Source organism: Myotis myotis, unplaced genomic scaffold (genome assembly GCF_014108235.1).
Source record: "Myotis myotis isolate mMyoMyo1 unplaced genomic scaffold, mMyoMyo1.p scaffold_m19_p_6, whole genome shotgun sequence".
Lineage (NCBI taxonomy): Eukaryota > Metazoa > Chordata > Mammalia > Chiroptera > Vespertilionidae > Myotis > Myotis myotis.
The window spans coordinates 49,194,737-49,210,223 of NW_023416368.1; the positions used below are offsets into that span (position 1 = coordinate 49,194,737).

The 15,487-nt window shown below is 48.8% G+C and overlaps 1 protein-coding gene across 2 annotated transcripts in view; it reads right to left on the minus strand.

Annotated features, from left to right (window-relative positions):
• Positions 1-15,487, minus strand: part of MAML3 (mastermind like transcriptional coactivator 3) — a 387,866-nt gene that overhangs the window by 8,992 nt on the left and 363,387 nt on the right. For both annotated transcript variants that reach the window (XM_036313470.1, XM_036313469.1), the window contains exon 3: positions 4,159-4,419. In XM_036313470.1, the coding sequence (XP_036169363.1) occupies positions 4,159-4,419 (261 nt within the window). The remainder of the gene's footprint in view (positions 1-4,158; positions 4,420-15,487) is intronic.

Here is a 15,487-nt window from a genome sequence, read left to right on the forward strand (position 1 = left end):
CGATGGTCATTTAGGGCAGCTCCAGTTTGGGGCTGTCCCAAATACCGCTGCTGTGAACACCCTTGTCTGTGCCTCTTGTGTGGACGTGCTGGCTCCTGAGGCCGCACGTGAACCAAGCGGCTTTGACTTTCCATCATCAGCCTGCGGGTTTTCCTTAGCTGTGTGGGGACCGAGCTCAAAGGGACAAGCGACTCATTTTGAATGACCTAAATAGACGCTGCGGGGCTTGGAAGATGGGATTCTTAGGGGCTATGAACAAGGCTAATCTTATTCCCACGAGGCCACCCTGCCTATAAAATCCATCCCCACAAGTCAACTACCCAGCATTCACTGCCTCGAGGAAACCATGTGGGGCTCCACATGGACCCAGAGCCAAGAGGCTTGCGTGCTAGTGCTAGTCTGTCTTCTTCCACTCACGGGAGCCTGCTTTGCCCGCGCTATTACCCATATTCTGGCAGGGCCACTGTGATCATTACCATGCTGTATGTGAAAAGGGAGAGAAAATAGGAGGTGGAGGGAGCAGAGAGAGGGGTCTTAGTGCTCAGCCTGCCGTCAAGCAGCTGCGTGACCTCGGCATGCCATTTAACCTCCTGCAGCTGATATTCACTCGGCACCTTTCATCTGAAGGGCTACAAAGAACATACAGCTACGGCCCTGCTCCGTAGCGTGTTCATTATAAAAACAACGCACACTGACTACTTCTTAACACATGTGTTTATTTCTATTTTTTCTCTTGTTTTTCTTCTTGGGCAGCTCTGTCATTCCTTTTTCTCGTTTCTCAACAAGGCCAGGCAGCACCCTGGCAACCAAAGGAAAGAACAGCCTCTGCCCTGTGTACCCCGTCCTGTGGTGCCTACCTTGGTGTTTTGCACAAACTGTTAAAATTAATTAATTGTGTAGACAAGCAACTGTGCTAATCTTTTAGGCAGCAAAATAAGGGCATTCTTGAAAGTAAGATGAGCTCATAAAAGCTTCTCCTCAGCCAAATTCCCCACTTACTGTTCTACTTACAACCCGATACACAGTGGGGTAGCCTGTGCTGGGATGGGGCGGGGCTCCAAGCTCAGCTCCGCCTCTCTCTAACCCTGTGATCTCAGATAAGTCACCTCAGCTCCCTGGCTGCTGTTTCCTTAAACGTAAAATGAAGGCACTCGATGATCTCTAATGTTTCTTTCAGATAGAAAATTGTAGGTTCTGTGGAACTTTCGGGAATGCAGGAATGGCAACACGGCCTGCATGCTCCGAGAGGAGGGCATTTAATGCCACTCCATCTCTGCTTTCAATCTGCTCTGTTCTGATTTCTAAGTCCACTGAGAATGATTTTTAAAAAATACATTTTTATTGATTTCAGAAAGGAAGGGAGAGGGAGAGAGAGATAGAAACATCAATGATGAGAGAGAATCATTGACTGGCTGCTTCCTGCAGGCCCCCTACTGGGGATCAAGCCCAAAACCCAGGCGCATGCCCTTGACCAGAATTGAACCCGGGACCTTTCAGTCCATAGGCCAATGCTCTACCCACTGAGCCAAACCAGTTAGGCCACTGAGAATGATTTTAAAGTTCCCCATGATAAGCAAGACTGCAAGTCCTTCTGTTTCCCATCGCCTGTCCTTATAGGAAAGCCAGGTGTCCCCAATATGCTGTTTAGAAAATGGAAAGTATTAGGGACACTTGGCTGCAGCAAAGACTGAGAAAAACATCTTGGCCTGGATATGGCAACATTCACTTTCAAAACACAAAGCTGACGGCCCACCCCCTGCAGACCCCGAGACAGCCTGCATCGAGAAGCACGCCTGCAGGTGCAGGTAAGGTGCCACAGTGCCCTGAGTTTTCTCTCGGTTTCATTTCTGGGCCAGTCCCACAGGATGGCTGGCATGTGCGGCTCTTCTGTGACATCAGGGTCATGTGCCAGGGCCCCATATACATTTGTGTAGTTTCCGAAGACTTTTACACACATTATCCCATGCAGTCCTTAAAAGAGCGACACGACGAAGGCTGGGAACTTATTAAAACCTACCCTGGCAGATGAAACCCTGCCACAGGCCAAAGACTGGACACTTTCTGACCCTGAGTGAGCTGTTCTTCCATTGGTCCCTCATCATCTCTTGGTCCACACAATCAGCAAGGAATTATCCTCATTTTTTAATTCTCATTTCCTTGTCTTTTCCAAGGAGCCTCGTATCTCTCCATGTCCTGGGTGAAGCCTACATCAGCGGTTCTCAACCTGTGGGTCGCGACCCCTTTGGCGGTCGAACGACCCTTTCACAGGGGTCGCCTAAGACCATCCTGCATATCAGATATTTACATTACGATTCATAACAGTAGCAACATTACAGTTATGAAGTAGCAATGAAAATAATTTTATGGTTGGGTCACAACATGAGGAACTGTATTTAAAGGGCCAGAAGGTTGAGAACCACTGCCCTACACTCTCACCTCCTAGTCTGTGGGTGTCACCCTGTGGCCTCTCTTCTCCTATTCCTCTGCCTCCTCCCCGTTTCCAGGGTTGGCTGACCTCAGCAGGTGGGCACACCCCTGGGCTGGCACAGCCGAGCTCTGCGTGGTCACAGCACACATATTGAAAGCCATCACTCAAAGTATCAGGCACACCTGAAACTTGCTGGGATTGGCTGGGGAGAGGATTTACAAAGCCCAGCTTCCCCTGAGCAGCTCCATTTATCACTGCCTGAGAGACATTCGCACGGTTCCCTGTCACACACCTTCTGCAGGGTGAGAGGGATAGAGGTTTGTTTGTACAAGAGCTGCCAGGCGGCTGACTGACCTTGCTGAAAAGGGAGATAATTACACAGCTGTTCAGGAACAAAAGCAAAAAAATGGAACCTAGGTGAACTGTGCTCGACAGTACAATTTTTCTATTTGGGGGATGACGGGTATTTCTTTGAACTGCTGCTCTTGGTTAGTAGAGATCTTAACATGTCTGTGTCCTACACAGTAGGGGGTGGAGGATGCTTGATAAATTTCCACAATTCTTATCCTATTAGGAACCTTCCAGAAGGGTCACTCTGAGGCAGAGCTCTGTTGGGCCTTGAGCCTTAGATGACAACCTCACATCTCCTATAATAAAAGTGAGATGCTCTGCCCTGGATGGTTTGCTCAGTAGTTAGAGCGTCAGCTCTCAGACCCGTGAGCGTCAGGTCAGGGGTTTGATTCCCAGTCAAGGGCACATACCTTGGTTGCAGGTTCCCAGCCCCAGTATAGGCGTGTGCAGGAGGCAACCAATTGAAGTGTCTCTCTCACATCGATGGTTCTCTCTCTCCCTCACCTCCCTCTCTTCCACTCTCTCTAAAAACTCAATGGAAAATATATCCTTGTGTGAGGATTAAAAAAAAAAAAAGTGGGATGCCCTGTATAGACCCCATAGGAGCCATCTAAGGATCTCTTGTGGAAGGCCTTTCCTGGGATAGTACGAAATTAGGCATGAGCATCTCCAAAAACAAGCGCCCCCCCCCTCCCCTCCGCAAAGAACCACACTGAAGCAGACAGGAGCAGCCCACAGGGAAGGCTCTCCTTCAGAGTTGGAGGAGTCACATGGGGAAGGTGGACAAAGATGCCTAAGGAAAAGCTTTGTGTCAGGCCTGCCTTGAACTTAAAGATTTCTTGAGCTGTTTTCAAAGCTGTTGGGAGTTTTCTTAAATCTGCCCCCTTTCTGTGACCTCAAGTTCAGGCTTCCAGGTAGTTCCGTGGGCCCTTTCATTCTGCTATTGTTCCTGTTCCATTGTTCATGACCGATTCAATCCCTCCTCCCCACACTTTCTTTTAAGAGACAAGGTTCTCTGAATTCTTTTTCTTTTTCCTATTGCTAGAAATATTAGAGCTTGTGAAGAATGGGAGCCAGCCCTCCCACCTGCATGCTGATTATACCAACCCCTGCACCAGAAACCCAAAGAAAAGGAGTCAGACTCCAATGGAAGACACATCTCTGGCAAATGGGCTTTCAAATGGATAGCTGAAGCCTCTCTTTTCAGAACAAACTAATTTACTCTAAGGAAAGGTCTAACTAACGGAAAGGTCTAAATTCTGCAGGTTCTCCTGTGAACCCGGGAGACTGCGAACATCCTGAAGAAGGACCTGCCCGTACCTCCCTCCCGGGCCCCAGGGGCTGAATAAACGCTTGCTCAGACACCACGGGCATGTTACCTGCTCAGCAAGGATCTGCTGCTGCTGCTGTTGCTGCTGCTGCTGCTGCTGCCTTTGCTCCCGCAGGAACTGTTGCTTCTGCTGCTCCATCAACTGGGCCCGCTGATCAATGAGCATCTGCTTCATGATGGCCGCCTGGGGCTGGCTGCCCAGGAAGCCCGGACCCGAGGGGCTGGCGCCGGAGACCATGCCACCTGAGCCTGGGGGCACGGAGGACTGCATGGGGCCCGTGGTCCGGGGAAGCCCAACTGGGTGCTGCTCCTAGGAGGATAGAGGGGCCGATTCAGTGATTGCACATTTGAAGGGAAGCGTGGGGGAGGGCAGGGGGCAGGGGCTCTGACCCAAGGGGTCCCGAGTGGCCCACATTATGTTTTGATACAAACAGTACAGTAAACCGCAGAGGTGGCCTTATCACAGTGGAGCTGGAGAGGCTCCAGGAGCACAGTCACAGAGCATGGCTCTGGGGATCTGAGACCAAGTCCCATCTATTTTGGACGGGACTGACGAAGGGACAAGGACTGGGTTTCCAGCTAACATTCTGTTTCCCCAAAGGAAAGGAAACAAACCCTTAGGCGGGGCGTACCTTAGGTCTTGAAGGAGACAGCCTGAGTTTACCTCTTACTCCTTACTGCCTACCTGGCCAAAACGAACTTCTTAGGTAGGATGAAAGGCATTCACAGAAGTTTGCTGCCATTTACTAGTTGACAGATCTGCTGTTTGATGGAATTCTGATCACAGACGAGCCCTGAACAACGTAGGGTTCGGATGCTGACCCCTGTGCAGTTGAAAATCCGTGTATAATTACTGACTCCCCCAAAACTTTATGGTCCTCCCTCAGAAGGCATGGGGAATTGGTTCTAGGCCCTCTCATGGATACTGAATCCGTGGCTGCTCAAGTCCCTTATCTAAATGGTGTAGATCAATGCATACTGTTGGCCCTCCATATCCACAAATTCCCAACTGTGGACTGAAAATACTGTTTTCTACCCGCAGTTGGCTGAATTGGCAGATACAAAATCTGGGATACAGAAGGCCAACTGTATATTTATTGAAAATAACCTGTGAATAACTTAACAAAAGGAAGATAAACAACCCAATTAAAAAATGGGCAACGGACCTAAATAGATACTTTTCGAAAGAGGACATCCAGAAGGCCAAGAGACATATGAAAAAATGCTCAAAGTCACTAATCATCCGAGCGATGCAAATCAAAACGACAATGAGGTACCATCTCACGCCTGTCAGAATGGCTATCATCAACAAATCAACAAACGAGAAGTGCTGGTGAGGATGCGGAGAAAAAGGAACCCCCCTTCACTGCTGGTGGGAATGCAGACTGGTGCAGCCACTGTGGAAGACAATATGGAGTTTCCTCAGAAAACTAAAAATGGAACTCCCATTTGAACCTGTGATCCCACTTCTAGGAATATAACCCAAGAAACCAGAAACACCAATCAGAAAGGATATATGCACCCCTATGTTCATAGCAGCACAATTCACCATAGCTAAGATCTGGAAACAGCCTAAGTGCCCATCAGCAGATGAGTGGATTAGAAAACTGTGGTACATCTACACAATGGAATACTACACTGCTGTAAAAAGGAAGGCACTCCTACCATTTGCAACAGCATGGATGGACCTGGAGAGCATTATGCTAAGTGAAATAAGTCAGTCAGAAAAAGATAAATATCACATGATCTCACTCATTTGTGGAATATAATGAACAACATAAACTGATGAACAAAAACAGATCCAGAGACAGAGAAGCATTGATCAGACCGTCAAACCTCAGAGGGAAGGCAGGGGAGGGTGGGGGGAAAGGGGAGAGATCAACTAAGCATAACCAATGGACCCAGACACCAGAGGGGTGAGGGCATGAGTGGGAGGGTAGGAGGGCAATGGGGGGGGGGATAAGGACACATATATAATATCTTAATCAATAAAGAAAAAAAAGAAAATAAACTGTGTATAAGTGGACCTGTGTGGTTCAAATTTGTGTTGCTCAAGGGCCAACTATAATTGTGACATCTGAAAGCTTCGATAAATGTAAAAAAAAAAAAATCCTGCTAGTGAGAGTTGTCGATGGTGCGAAGTGGAAACCTGTCACACTGCCCAAAGACACATAATCACCCAACATCTTCAAAAACAGATGAGTCTCACATGTCTGGGATAATTTAAAGGCGGGGGGGGGGGGTTTGAATTGGGTATCTATAATTATGTGCCGGTCATTCAAATGATGGCAACTTTTGAGCATTGATCCTTAAGGGATAGGAAGTAAAGTGGTAGAGACCTATTCACACACAGTGCAAGCTACTACTTGAGATAGTGCTGAGTGGGGAAGTCTGTAACAGCTGACAGTGTAGACGAGTGGGGAAAATGCTCACTGGAAGTGTCAGTGTAAGACCAAAACATTCAGTTTGCAGACACTGCCTTTCCTGTTCATTCTACCAGGCACACCTGGGGATGGCAAGTATTGTCTGAACGTTCCGCAGAAATGTTCCTTTCAGTTCATTCAAGTTTCTAGTAATTAATCCCGAGTCTACCACCCAAACAACCAACAAAACAAAATAAAACAAAACTCCATTACTCCGCTCACCTGGGAAATAAGAACCCAGGAAGCTCTGGTTAGTTAGTGCAGTGGCCCAGGTCACACGGTTAATCAATGGAAGAAGCAGAACCAGAACACTGCTCCTGAGTCTAAGTGCATATTGTTTCCACTAGCAAAGGCCTTTCCCAGGCCACAGGTCCACGCTGCCACGCGTGCACTTAAGAGCTGCCTGCAGACAAAACAGACAGTGTGTCTCCCAGAAGCGTCCTGTGTTCTATTGTTTGAATGCAAGTGTCACGGCTGAAGTTAATAAAATTTGCCCTTTCTGTATTTTGTCTGTACACAGACAATGATTAGGCAGAGGACGATGCGACTCTATGTTAAAAAGACCTTATACTAAAAAATGTCAGGAACCTTCACGCTACCGGTTTACTTGACTCCTGAAGGGACCAAGAGATTTGACTTTCCTTTGCTCCCAATGTTTACTACCTGCTTTCCAAGCTCTTCCCGTAGCTAAAGCTATTTCTTTCCACCTTTAGTAACAAAGAGCTAAATGACTACTTAACACTTAAACAAATTCACACTGAAGGACAGTTAACCAATCAGCAAAAATACAGATATATGGGGCTTACCCGCGCCCCCCCCACCCCCCCGTGTATTTCACTATATTTATTTCCCAGTTTTGATAAAGAGAGAGAGTTGGCAAGAAAATGAGACCCAAGGGAAGATAAAGTTTTCTTCAGCTTGATTTTATGAGAGGGCTGGTCTGGGCAGGCCCTGTTTATTTTTGCACACTTTGAGATATTCTTGTCCTGTGACCTGCCCGGGAAGCTGGGTCGCATGCTCAGAAGTGGTACGTAGTGACTTGTTGCTTTCTCAACCTAGCCACGGTGAGGACGACGCTGATACATCCAACTACTTTTGGCCCCTGTCTCCCTGTGCCAAAAATACATACTTCGAAAGCACAGTGGGGGCCCTGGCCACAGTTGGTTAGAGCATCATCTGGACATGCCAAGGTTGTGGGTTTGATTCCCGGGTCAGGGCACATACAAGAAGCAACCAATGAATGCATAAACAACAAACTGATGTTTCTCTCTCTCACTAAAAATCAATCAATAAAAAATTTGTTTTTTCTAAAAAGCAGAGTGGGGAAAAAAACCCTTTTCAAAAGAATAGTTAGGTTATTACTCCCCAGGATTATATATTTCCCTAAATGATTCCCTCCCCAAAATTCTGTCTTCAGGTTTCTCGCTGAAGGCCTGAAGACCGAGAGGCAGGAGGGCTATCTGCATTTTTAAAGGCTTGCCTTCCCAATGAAGCATTGTGGATCTAGGTAATTACACCTTTAAGACTCTCCCAACCAGCTCTGCTGCATTCAGTGGCTGGCCAGACTCAGGTGTGTATTGCAGAGCGTGAAGACTCACCAAGTGACTCACCTTACACAGTGAGCTGGCTGAGGCCATTAACTGTTTCATATTACATGGTGGCTTTTAACCTCCAGGCTAAGAGGGCTTGGTGAGCAATCGCCTGTCACATTTCAGGACTTCATGCCACCGCTCTTGTTTCTAAGGTGGACACGCAGTGTGCGCGCAGTTAGAGAAAACCAGGCGGAGCTTTCCTCACCAGCACTGTCATGCCTTGAAGCCAAATGATGCAGTATTTTTAGTTTTAATTACGGGGCTTGCTCTCCACCCCATGCCCCCACCAAACGACCTCCCTCATTCAGTCTCTCCCTGCCAGCAATCCAAATGGTGACATTGATCTTCATTACTCCCCAAACCTTTCACTCTTCCGTAAAATAAGGGGGGGGGGGGGAGGGACAATAAAAACCAGTGAAGCTGTTTTCCATATCTTTTCTCCCGCAGGGAAAAGATCTTAGCTATTTTCTAAGGGCGGGGGAGAGGTAGGAGGTGTAAAAAAACACACCCCACCTCTCCCGAAGAGGCAGTTTTCTCCTTCAAAAGACAGCTGTGGTAAAAATATCTCCCAAGAGCAGCCAGCTGTTTATTTATAAACCTGTGCGCAGGGAAGCTTTCTTCCTCTGAAGTGTTTTCAAGAACACGCCTCGTGTTTGGGTGAGCGGGGCCAGGGCGGCTGGCGGTGAGCCAAAGACTGCTGGCTCCCGAGCCGGGGGCTCACAAAAGGCTGATGCGACTGGCACGATGGCACTTGGTGGCGAACTGGCTCGAGGATGGACGCCCAGGGCTTCAGCCTTTCCCAGGCGGTCCTGGCGGGCGGGGGGGAGGGGGACGACACACAAGGCACAGCTGCTGTTCTTCCGATGGCCCAGCAGATGGTGGTGTCAGCCCGGTGCGCAAGCCGGGCCCGCCGCCCGCCGCCGCCCCGCCCGCCGCCCGCAGATGGCTTAATCAGGCCGTCCCTCCCCCCGCGCCCCGCCCGCGCGCGGCCGTCGCGGCGAGCCGAGCCAGGCAGTCAAGTGTTACTGCTACAGCAGGTAGCCTGGCAACTGCGAGCATAATACCGAGCAGATGGTGTTCGCACGGCGTGATGGACATCACACACGACAGCCTGAGACAATCCAGGAATTCCCTGGCGACTCGAGGCCCTCTTTACACAAAATGAGTTCTCTCTCCATGGCCGTGTATCTCTGGGGTGATCGCCCCCCTCTCTCCCACTGACACCGAACTGGTTTCTTATTACCGACTTTTCTTCCAGCCCGAGCGAGGGGAGGGAGACGGCAGGGGGTGGGGAGGGGAAGGCCGTGGAAAGAAACGGAAGGGCTGGGAACGGGAGGAGACGGTGCGGGGCGGTGGGGACCCGAGAGGGGGCGGGGGGAGAGCGGCGTCCACTAGACCCCGGGAGGGCCGTCCGAGAGGGACGGGGTTCCCGCAGCCTGGGGTGCACAGAGCCGGCGCGGAGAGGCGCGCCTCCGCCGGCTGTGCAATCGCGTGTCCCAAGAGCAGCCTAAATGAAATTTAGGATTTTCCTTAAAAAGTCCCCAGGGGCGTAATTTAGCCTCTCTGCTGGAGCCTCTCTGCTGACAAGTCCTTAGGGGGCTCTAAGAAGTCAGGAGTGGGGCCCGCGCGCTCCCGGGGGGCCGGCAAACGCCGCTCGGCGCGGGCGTCCCTAACAAAGGAGCCGCGGAGGTGGCCGGGGCGCGGGCGGGCGACGCGGGGCGGGCGAGCTGCCCGGGGCCGCCTGGTTCGCTGCCCGCAGGCGTTCGGGGCGCATTTCCCAGCTTCCGCGGCACCGCGTGTGCCAGGGGCTGGGAAGGCGTGTGAGTACAGGGCTCGGGGGTTGGGAGGGGGTGGAAGAGCATTATTCTTGTAGGAAAAAGTAATAATAGATCAATACAGAACAAAAAAGATGTCCCAGAAAAAAAAAATCCGTGCTTTTCACACACACTGAACTGGATCAAGTAATTAAATAAAAATAAATCCATTCCAAACGGAATTTTGCCCAGAGTCTATACAGCAAAAGAATTCTATGTTCAACCTCTCACCAGTGTCCCCTGCAAAGGTATTATTCAAGTTTTAAGTTTGGCGGAAGCTAACGTTCATATCCCCTCCCCCCTTACACACACACACACACACACACACACACACACACACACATTTGCTGGGAGAGTTCAGCAGTTTCACATCTGAGAGCAGCTTAGGAGGAATCCACCCGGGGCTGCATGGAGGCACCTGGCTGTGACTCCCAGGGCTCAAGGTGGTGAACTGGCAGGCTGAGGCTCGGGATGGCATCTGACCTTTGGGTATCAGTCCCCAGGCCTTCAAATGAAAATCATATTCCTAAGACTTCTCCTTGACAGTGGAAGCTTTGGAGATGAAAGAGTTAATGAAGCCCCATGGAAAGTTAATGGCTCAGAAGGGAGAGGACAATAATGGGAACAATAATGAGCTAACTCAGGGGTTCCCAAAGTCGGGTTCCAGGATGGGTTCCAGGATCTGCAGCATTAGCATCATCTGGGAGACTGTTAGAAATGCAAATTCTCAGGCTCCACCCTAGGTATACCCAACCACAACTCCTGGAGCTGTTTTAACAACCCCTCCAGGTAATCACCATGACCCACAGTTTGAGAATCACTTGGGCAAATAATCCTGGTTTATAGAGACTGACTGTAGCATGGGGCTTCCCAGCTCCATGTGCCCTGATGAGATAGCAAATCCTGCATTTTCCAAAGCAAGTCAGGGTGCTGAGTTGCTTAGATTTCTATTGCAGGTTCTTCTGCATTTGGAACAAAATGCTCAAATTTCCAGAGGGCTGCTCAGGCAATGCAAACCCAAGAATTCTGAAAGGAGCCATGGCCATGCGTCTTCCTTGAAGGCCAGGCTTCCTGCTGCCCTGCTGTGAGGCTGGGGAGCAGCCAGGACTGAGGAAGGGTGAGGTCAGTATACTCGCTTGCTCAGTGAGGAAGCATCAACCTCATTAGACTTCCTGTCCCATGGTCTGAACTAAGGTAGAACTATGGGAAGCTCTGATTGGAGGAAAGTCCCTCTGGTTGGAAAAGGTTCTTCAAACACTGAGAGCACAGAGGCAGCAACAAAAGAAAACAACTAAACACTTATGGGGCACCTACTATAGGCAAAGTACTCTGCTAGGTGCATTTGCCTCCATAATTAAACTTATTTACTGACTAAAAAAACCCCAAGCCTCGGAGAGGTTAAGGAACTTGTCTGATGTCCCCCAGCTGGTGGTGGTGTCTTTGGGATTCGGACCTTTTCACTGACCATAACATGCATCTGGTCTAAATTGAGCAGACCACCCAAGAAGACTCTGGAGTAAAAAGAAATGGGAAGGGGGTTGGAGGGGCGGGGGGAGGGAGAGGAATGGGCTTAGAATTAAAAGGTAGAAACTCTATTGGGATCAAAGGGTGAAACTGAAAGAGCACCAAAATATGTCATTTTTATATGCTGCTTGGTACCCCAAGTTAGGATGCCTCTGTGCTCTGAACTTTGACATTAAAGAAAGGGCACAAGATAGCCCATTCAACCATAAATGGAAGGAAGGAAGAAATAAAATAAAACCTTAGAATTGCCTTTGAAGTTGATCAATTGTCAGGGCAGAAACTTGGCTTCAGGATGGTGGTTTCTTTTACAGAATTTCTTTGACCGGACCAATTTCTCACTGTGGGTTACGGAGAGTTGCTTACAATGAACTCATAGCAGAGCCCCAACAGGAACTGCCCCGTAGAAACCCCTCTGTTTCAGCAGATTATTGAAGAAGGTCGGATAAAAAGGTTTGTTTTATGATGTGTGGTGGTTGTGTCCCCAAGACGACTGCGTTTTGAGACAGTTTAGCAATTTAGGAAGCTTATCACTAAAAAGGCAGTGTCTTGGGGCCCAGTGCTCAGCCTGCTGCATGGGTTTAGTGGTTCTGTGTTCATCCTCTAAGAAGGAGCCCCATACACTGGGGGACCCAACAGGCCTGGGTAGATACTCAGCTCCATCAAGCGACTGGCCCACCCTGACCATAACACATCGCTTGTTGTTATTACTGTTGTTGCTATAGCCTCTTGAACATGCAGCTCTGGAAAGTCAGGGTGAGGGAAGTGTTATGTTTCTAGTTCTAGGGGAGCTCCTAAGACAATCAGGACTAAGACTTGAAACTTGCTTTTCTTTCTAGGCTTCAGTGAGCAGAATGGAGTTCCTATCTAGACATTGAATCATTTAAAAAGTGCATGTTTTGTCGCCGTAACCGGTTTGGCTCAGTGGATAGAGCGTTGGTCTGCGGACTGAAGGGTCCCAGGTTCGATTCCGGTCAAGGGCATGTACCTTGGTTGCGGGCACATCCCCAGTAGGGGGTGTGCAGGAGGCAGCATATCGATATTTCTCTCTCATCAATGTTTCTAACTCTCTATCCCTCTCCTTTCTTCTCTGTAAAAAATCAATAAAATATATTTAAAAAAAATAAAAAGTGCATGTTTTGCTGATTTCCCCCGTGATCACTGAAAAAATTTGAAAACTTTGCATAAAAGTATAAAGAAAGAAAAGGCAATATTCATTTTTAATGCGCAAAGGCAACAATGTTAATATTTTGATGTTTTTGTATTTACTCCCAGCCTTGCCTAGCCCCAACGCAATAATATATTTTCCATGCTTATGATCATGGTATATACATGATTGTTTCTTACAAAATAATGTAAGAAAGGTAGAAAGTTCCAACTTTCAAAATGCTTACAAGTTACAGTTTTCTCATAGGTTAATTTGTGCAAGGTCTGTAGTTTTGTTTTTTTTTAATGTTTTCTAACATTTAGCACAGTTGCAACAGAAGAGACATTTGCTGAATGGAGCTGACGAATTGGCTATGATGAATGCTAGCCTATCCCAGCATCATGTATGCCTGGGGAGGAGAAAAAAGATGGCTCTACAATGGACTGCTTCTCTGAGCTGCCAAATGTAGCCTCTGCCGAAGAAGAGAGGGTTAAAGTTTGCAGGCCAGTGCAAGCTGTGAGAGTGCCATCAGCCACAGGAAGGTCAGGCTTTCAAGGACTTTCTTGGGGGTAGAAACAACAAAAATACCATTTGTCCTCACCAGTGCTTTGAACAAAGTTACTGTTGGTCCCTCCAGTGGCAGAACAGCTTGGAGAGGTATGCTTTTCCTCTGCCTTTGACGTAAATTATAGAGCCCTTTGGATTCCGTTGCTGCGGTTAATTCCTCTACCAAAGCAACTCTAAATTGGTTAAAAGTTCAATAGTGTGCAACAATAGGAGCCTGATTAAATAAATGATGGTCCATCCATACCATGAGTACTAGACAGCCAATAAAATCATGCTTTCTCAGACTATCTAATCACGTAGAAAAAAAGCTTACAACATATAGTTAAGAGGAGAGAAAAAAACAGTTTCTAAATCAGTCGTCATAGAATAATCAAGTTAGACAAGGATTACAAGCGATTTTTATTGTTATCCTCTTTCAGTTTTTCTTTTATGAACATATTAATTTAAATAATTACTTAAAAAATGTGTGCTCTAAAACAATAAAGGCTTTAAATTGCCAAAAGGAAGGAAGGAAGGAAGGAAGGAAGGAAGGAAGGAAGGAAGGAAGGAAAGATAAAGGGCCTATTTGCTTATTTGCTAGTTCCTGAGCAGCCAATGGCTTCTTTGCAGAGAAGGAGGCACAAGCCACTCCTTGGGCTAAGGAGACAGCAGAGCATAGGGACCCGGTGGTAGAAGCACTTCTGTGCCGGGGGGGGGGGGGGGGGGGGGAACCTGAAGGCTCTCAGAGGAAGGGATGCTTCATGGCTCAGAGGGACAAGAGGGGACTGGCTTCTAGAGCAGAGGGATAGAGTGACCAAAGACTTGAATACATCATACCCTGGAATTCCATTTCTAAGGACTCATCTCATGGACATATTCACAGCTTTGTGCAAAGATATATCCTGACTAGCTTGAATGACTTAGACTAGCAAAAAATCAACAACAACTTAAATGGCCAACATTTAGAGGATTCACTAAACAATAACTTATCTTCCCCCCAAATAAACCCAACAAAAACCCAAACCTCATTAAGAGCACTTAGTCTAAACAGTCATGGAATAGAGCCTATTGAGTTCAAAAGGGTCCTGGTTGTGTCTGGGACTGGGACTGTTTCCACCTGGGCCCACCTAGGCTCTGGAGTGTGCGACAGACATCCTTACATGCAGTTCTCTGGAGATTTCAAGACCTGAACCAACTGGGTTTGGCTACAGGTTCAGAAACTAGGCCACCTTTTCACTGCTTCACCCAACAACTCCCAAGTCCCAGAGGCGGCCCTGAAGGGCATGACCATAGTCCAAGAATTCTCCGGTCCGCCCGGGCAGGCTGCCCTTTGCCCCACCACCCTGCCTTCTGTGTTATTTTTCTCCAAGTCTAGGCTGGAAACCACAGCGTGGCCGGAACCAGCCCAACCCTTAGCGTGGAAGAACTAGGGAACCAGTGAAAACCATCACTCATCTGCACAGGCTGCCTTCCCCGCAGGGGTGTAGGAAAACCCCAGCCCCAGGGGCTGCCAGACCTGCCCCTCAGAGGTGGGGCGGCAACTGCCCACATCCCAGTGGCCGCTGTCAGGACACATGGACTGCAAGTGGTTTGCCAGCGGATGCAAGAATTGGGTTTTTCCCCATCTGCTTGCTGCCTTTCTTTCCTTGATTTAAAAACCAGGAGGCGTCTCAGCTGTCTTCAGGCCAGCTGCTGGGAAGAGTTTCTCCCAAGCTACTGTTCCCCCAAATCGTGCCTTTCTCTTTTATCGCCTCCCCGCCCCCTCTGATGAAGTCATCACAGCAAAGATTACATAACGGATGCAGAGGCCTATCTTGTGTTATACTGGGAGCCAGGCCAATGTTTCCATTTATAGACAAGAGCCCACCACACTGCCAAGTGGAGCTCTCTGTTGCAACCACTACAAGGCAGGACGAAAGGAAGGAAAGTCGGAGCCCAAGGGCGCTTCCTCCATCATTGCCATCCTCTCCGCAGCCTGGGCAGGTGGCTGGGGGCCGAGGGCACTGGCTGCCTGGGAAGAGACTTTTCTAAGAAGCTGCTTACTCTCAGCCCCCTGCTCTCCCCGCATAGCAGATGATGCTTTCAGAGGGGGTGGGGGTCCATGTCAGCCTGCTCTGCTGGCTTTCTGACCTGGTTTCTGACTGCGGAACCTACCCGTCTGTGGGCCACCTCGTGTGATCCCACCAAAGCTCAGAGAGGAGGGCTGAGCCCCCCCCCACTCCTGAGAGCAGATCAGGCAGCAGTGGTGGGGGGTGGTGTGAGGGCCCAGGAATCCGGGGAGGGCATAAGAAAGCAGGAGAAAAAGAAATAACAAGAAATCTGGATTGGAACTTTA